The sequence below is a fragment of the Hypoxylon fragiforme genome (assembly GCF_022984875.1).
Source record: "Hypoxylon fragiforme strain CBS 206.31 chromosome Unknown GGS25scaffold_15, whole genome shotgun sequence".
In the NCBI taxonomy this organism is placed as follows: domain Eukaryota; kingdom Fungi; phylum Ascomycota; class Sordariomycetes; order Xylariales; family Hypoxylaceae; genus Hypoxylon; species Hypoxylon fragiforme.
In genome coordinates this window covers 1-5,731 of record NW_026054770.1, presented here as the reverse complement: position 1 = coordinate 5,731, position 5,731 = coordinate 1, and the positions used below count along the sequence as shown (strand labels likewise).

General features: G+C 49.7%; 1 protein-coding gene across 1 annotated transcript; it reads right to left on the bottom strand.

Annotated features, from left to right (window-relative positions):
• Positions 1–3,599: 3,599 nt before the first annotated feature.
• Positions 3,600–5,731, bottom strand: GGS25DRAFT_528737 (uncharacterized protein; the record flags this gene model as incomplete). Its single annotated transcript, XM_049265217.1, has 2 exons — positions 3,600–5,047; positions 5,139–5,731. Coding segments are annotated over 2 exons (1,582 nt in total), but the record flags the coding sequence as incomplete, so codon positions are not given.

Here is a 5,731-nt window from a genome sequence, read left to right as displayed (position 1 = left end):
GTTTGCTTGGTGGACTTTTCTGCTTCGGACAGATAGAGATAGAGCTAGAGGTTCGTGATACAATTGCTCGTGGCAGAAGCTACGTTTGAGAGGACACAGACGATAGACCAATTGATGGAAGGTTCAACGGGTCGATAGAAGTAGAAAGGAGAACAAAGAGACGGAATAATGAGGGGGTGATGGGGTGGCACGAGGTAGGTAGATAAGCCACTATGTAGGTAATGTAGGTATGTAAAGGTCGTGGTACTGTAGGTAAAGGGTCGGGAGATGTATAAGTACCGTATTGTTGAGAGGAGGATGGGACGACGGAGGTCCGGGGGTGAGATGAGCTTACTAGGGACGACCTGCTGTTGTACTTAACTATAATAGGTACAACACCACTTGTACACCAACCTACATACATGTAGATACTGCATACACTACATGTAGGTATATGTATGTATATGCAAGACCTGAGGGGATGGGTTGATCGTCTGTTCACCTAGGGTTTGATTCGTTCGGTACAACACGAATTCTTGGGACTCAGACGAGCAAAGTAGGACATAAAGAGCCAAGAGCGGCAGATCAACCTTGGTTTGTTTCTTCTATTTGGAAGCTTGCGCACTTTTCCATAGTAATGTGTCAAATTCGATGAGCTGGCGGCCTCTCATCGTATGTATTTACTGTACTCACTGTATTCAAGCTTGGGTGTGTACTTGTACATACCTGTATGGCCAATGTTCTTCTATGCTAATCAACATTGAAACTAATATGCCTGGGTAGATAGATTGATTGTTTTGCCAAGGTGTATAGTGCCGATACTAGATTGTTACAATATGGGAATATGGGGTATCTTGAGAGCTGCCAAGATAGAACCGCCTCGTCGAGTGCGTACAGTACATAGTTGATGCTACACGTTAAGCCTCAGAATTGTGTAGAAATGTAGATACGATGCCGTAGATAATGCAAGCAAGCAGGCAAGTCTAGACGGGAGGGAGCATACTGACTAGGTAGCATACCTGGTCACAGTAACTAACAGGTAATTACCTAAGTAGGTAATAGACGGTAGGTTAAGAAGCACGCACCCCAACTTACAGTAGGTTACCTACATGAGTTAGCAAGCTTTAATAATCTTTGAGCCCTGGAGCTCTAGAAAGGTCCACCTCCAAAGCCAATGGTCAATGGATACCTACCACTGGCTACCAGCATGCAAAACGACAAGACGGAATATTGCGAGAAGCCAATAAGAAGTCGGGAACAGATGTCTCACCGACAAATCCCCTTGCTGTCTCATCCGTTGAGAAGCGGAGATCCGTTGCAAATAAGAATCCAGATCAACCCCCTCTCCGATAAGCTACGAGGTTCAGTACCCTGACAGGACCGTCTGACAGCCCTGAGTACCGAGCCAGCTGCGAGCCAAATTACCCCGGACAGAGATCCGTACCATCCCCGATAAACCGTCTAACCGTTAGCCCATAACCAGTTTAGCTAGTCGGCCAACAAAAACTCCAAGCCTTCCAAGGTTTCTAGGAACGAATCATCCTTTTCCTATTTCTAGGATTTTGTATTACATACCACATGGGGCTATTTATGGCTTTATGTACTAACACTACATTTTATGTACATCTTTTGCCAGACTTGGCTTGGCTTTTGGTTCTCGAAGCATCGTAACGAACACTAACTTAACGGAAGAAGAAGCGTAAGAAGCCTAAAGAAGAAGAAGAGAGACAAAGATGAATCAAAGTCGATGAACATATGTAGAATCTAGATAATAGATGCCAAGTGCTTGGAACGTTAGGTTAGATTAAACTTCTATTACAGATGTAAATAATGCCGCAATTTATAGTAAGACATTCTTTATTAAAACCAAGACTCCCATCGGACTTTCTTTTCAACATATCTCTTTCGCTTTTCCTCATTCTCTCCTCTCATCTGCAGCATCGTCGTCCAATGAGGGGGTTGTTTGTCATCAGGAACGCCATCCCTCGGTGATAAGTCTTTGCAATCCTGCGTATTCCGATCTGACTCTGGACTGAGCCCGACTGACTGCCTAGAATCCTTTCCTCTCCCGGTTGCGCGGCATGGAGGGCCTAGATTGAGGAGATGGAACTCGGATACTACATACAAGCAAACATACATAACTCTCCAACTCCCTTTAACCATTATCATTACCATTATGAACCATAATGTCCACGTGTGCTCTCGTGCGTCTCTGAGTCGATTACCTAAAGCTTGATCTCAGTCACACTAGCCATAATCCACGTTACATCGGTCCCATCTTGTCACAGCGGTAGCCGAGTTCATTGCATGAGCGGGGTTTCTGTCGCTAGATACGAGCTATCTATGCTTTGACTAGCTCACGATAGTAGGTCAATGATAATCATACTATATGAGATGATCGAACGCACGACGAAGTTATCGCCAACTCGGATTTAATCCTCATATTCATCGGCTTACCCGACATCTAAGCTTGGCTGCCCACCTACTTACCTAAGGACATTGATAGAAATTTGCAGCCTCTCCAACGTCTTACGTAAATCATCCATTATCATCGTCCAAACCGTTTGTTTCGTTTCCCGGTAGCGCGTGAAGTTGGAATTGTCCTGAATGCGGCTCAGGACTCACCTTACGTGGTGTGTATGATTTTCTGCAAATGCTGCACCCTCGCATCACCAACACATTCATTCGCATTAGTAAACATGCAGCTTCGCCAAAATAAGAACCCGGAGAAAAGCAGAGATATTCCATGACAACATCAAACTCTTATCCAGAAGCTTCCATTGTTCAGACGACCCGGCACCGGAACCCCTGAGTAGGCATCTACATAGGTACCTAACCTAGTGCATTGAGAGGTGCGTTCGTCAGGTTCGTCCCCGTAAGCATAAACGGAGCCGATAATGCCAGCCTGAGGTCGGGAAACAGCAGGTACCTTATGCAAGTAGCATATACATCCCCGTGGATTTGGGTATAAGAGACTGAGATGGACACAAGCCTGACGTGAGCATCCTTGAGGGAGAAACAATTGTCCCTGAGCCGCTTCTAATGGGAGGGTATATCCTAAACTCCTCTACCTATTGGGTGAGATGATGGTAAATCTGAACATGAAAAAATAGAGCGTTTTGCCGATAAAATGTCATGTCTCGATGAGAGTGATTTTGTATAGCGCAGCGTTCCTCGAGATCTAAGTCCCTGGTAGGTGTGTAGGAATAATTACGTTCATTGAAGAATGAATCCATGCATCCCAACGATATGAATTGAGTGAAATCATTACAAGACTGAGAATAATTCCTCAGAGTTAGAATAATTTCTCCCAAAAGGATTCTCGCGAATAGGGGGTTCCCGCGATTACGTATGGTATAGTCTTGAGGCCGTCTCAAGCGTTCATACAAACCCCCTACCTACCTAGCCAGGTACGTACGCAGTGAGCGAGTCGGCATATAATACATAAGGACTACATATTTGGCTCCTTATATAGCCTTTACCCCTATCTCACGATCATCAAGTACACCCCCCTCGCCCCTTTTTTCCCACCACTCTATATATGAGATGCCTACTTGGCTCTAACCACGTGGTTCGCACCGAAGTAGGGTACCTATAAGCCAACAACCATTCACAGGTAACCAATATATAATAAAAAAAATAGAATAAAAGAGTAAGATGATGCGAGTGAGCATCCAAAGAATCACCTCACCTCACAAAGGAGTTGAGTAGGTAAGTACTTAAGTAGATACATAAAAACACGATGAACTCTAGCTTCTCTACCTAGCATAGGTCCCCAATAGAAGTAAACCACAAAACCGCTTTCTATCGCTATGCCCAAGCCTCTTCGTCGTAACTCGTAATGCTTAATATCATATCACGCGCGCTACCTGTCTCAACTACCTATGTAACTCTGCCTACCTATCTCTCTGTCGAAGCTTAGATAGTTACGCGCCAAAGCGCCTCAATCTGCCATCCGCGGTGATTCCAATACATACCAGGCCGGTAGGTATGTACCTAGGTAGTTGTCATTAATATCGTAACATTTCCCATCCATCATCCCTCCCTCCCTCCAAGCAAGCAAACCATCCTCTCCCCCTCTATCCCCGCCCCCAACTAAACGTCCCCCCCCTCTTCTTCTCCCCCCCTTCCTCCCCTTCCCTATCCCCATCCCCCCCTCCTCTCCCCCCCTTCCTCCCCTTCCCTATCCCCATCCTCCTCCCAACCCCTAACCCCTTCTCCTTCACCATATTAAACGTATCCACAATCCCCTTCGCCCAGTGCTTATCCACCAGCATATACACAAGCCAACTAATCGGCACCGCGACGCAAAAGTAGATCCAGATCGTCTGCCCCATGGCCGCGACGTCCGTCGACATGCTGAAGAAGCTCGACACGCAGCTCAGCGGCGCGAATATGACCGCGAGGTACGTCAGCCGTCCCAGCGTCGTGTTCTGCTCGATCGCGCGACGGCTCTCCTCGATCGCCGTGACCGCCGTCGCGACCGCCGCGATGCGCTCCGTCCGCGAAAGCAGGTCGTCGATGTGGCTCGCGACGACGGCGAAGTCGCGCGCCATCTGGGCGACGCAGTCGCGGCGGCTGGACACCGCCGTCGCCGACGCGAAGCCCGGGTCGGGCTCGGGGAACAGCTTGGCGCGGGTGTCGGCGACCATGGCGCGGTAGAGGGGCAGGCGCCGCCGCCAGGTGTGGAGCTTCTGCAGGGATATGTTGAAGTTGACGTACTCGTCGCGGCGGGGCGCCGCGCCCCTCTCGACGCGGAACAGCTCGGGCCGCTCGATCTCCCACTCGATCTGCCCCAGGCGCGCGGTGACGTAGCGGCTCAAGGTGAGCCACTCGGCGCAGATGATCTGCAGGATCCGGAAGGTCATGGCCCGCGGGTTGTCCTCGATCGCGTCGATGTCGTGCTGCGACGTGTGCTGGATCCAGAAGAGCAGCTCGTCGTAGAGGCTGCTGCGCGGCGGCACGTCGTATGTCTTGTGCTCCGAGGGGGCGGGCGAGTTCATGAAGGGCCGGTAGCCTTTCCAGAGGGAGAAGCCTTCCGTGATGGGCGGGTCGATGAGCAGGACCCCTTTAGATCAGGCGTGAGTTATACGTGCATTATGGCATACCTAATTAAGTAGGTATATGGAATTAGGGATATAGGAAGATAGGTAGCTTACCGATGGCCTGTTCGCTGGCCGGCTTGATCCAAAACGACGCCTTGCTTCTAACAAGGGCGACGATCGCGCTTTTCTCGTCGAACAACGACACGTGATCGAGATCGACGTCGAGCCTCCTCAGTACATTGAACATCCCAGCCTGCTTGTTCGCGCTGCGGAAGCTCTCCTCGTTTTTGAAGTACCGCGGTTGATTATACGTCAGGCGGAAGTAGGGCCGTGTCCGCGACACGATATCGAGGTCCGGGAGCTCGACCCACGGATCGCGCGTATTGTACCACGTGTAGTCGTTGATGTGCTCTCGGAAGAAGAGAGGGTCTATGTCGAGCTTAGAGCCCAGATGCTCGACGACATCTCGCGAAAGGTCCTCCACCACGTACAGCCGGCTAGCGCCCGGGACCGCCGGTTGATCCAGGCAGTCCGCTAAGCCGTCCGGGCTGTTGATATGTTGTATAGTCGGAACCGACTGGCCTTTTACAAAATCGATAGCCGCGATCTTGGTCCGCCGGGCTCTCTCATTCCGAATGCCCTCCCGCTTTCCAGATGGTAATCCCCTAATAAGCTGCCATTTGGTAGGCGACGTGGTTACCTCCATC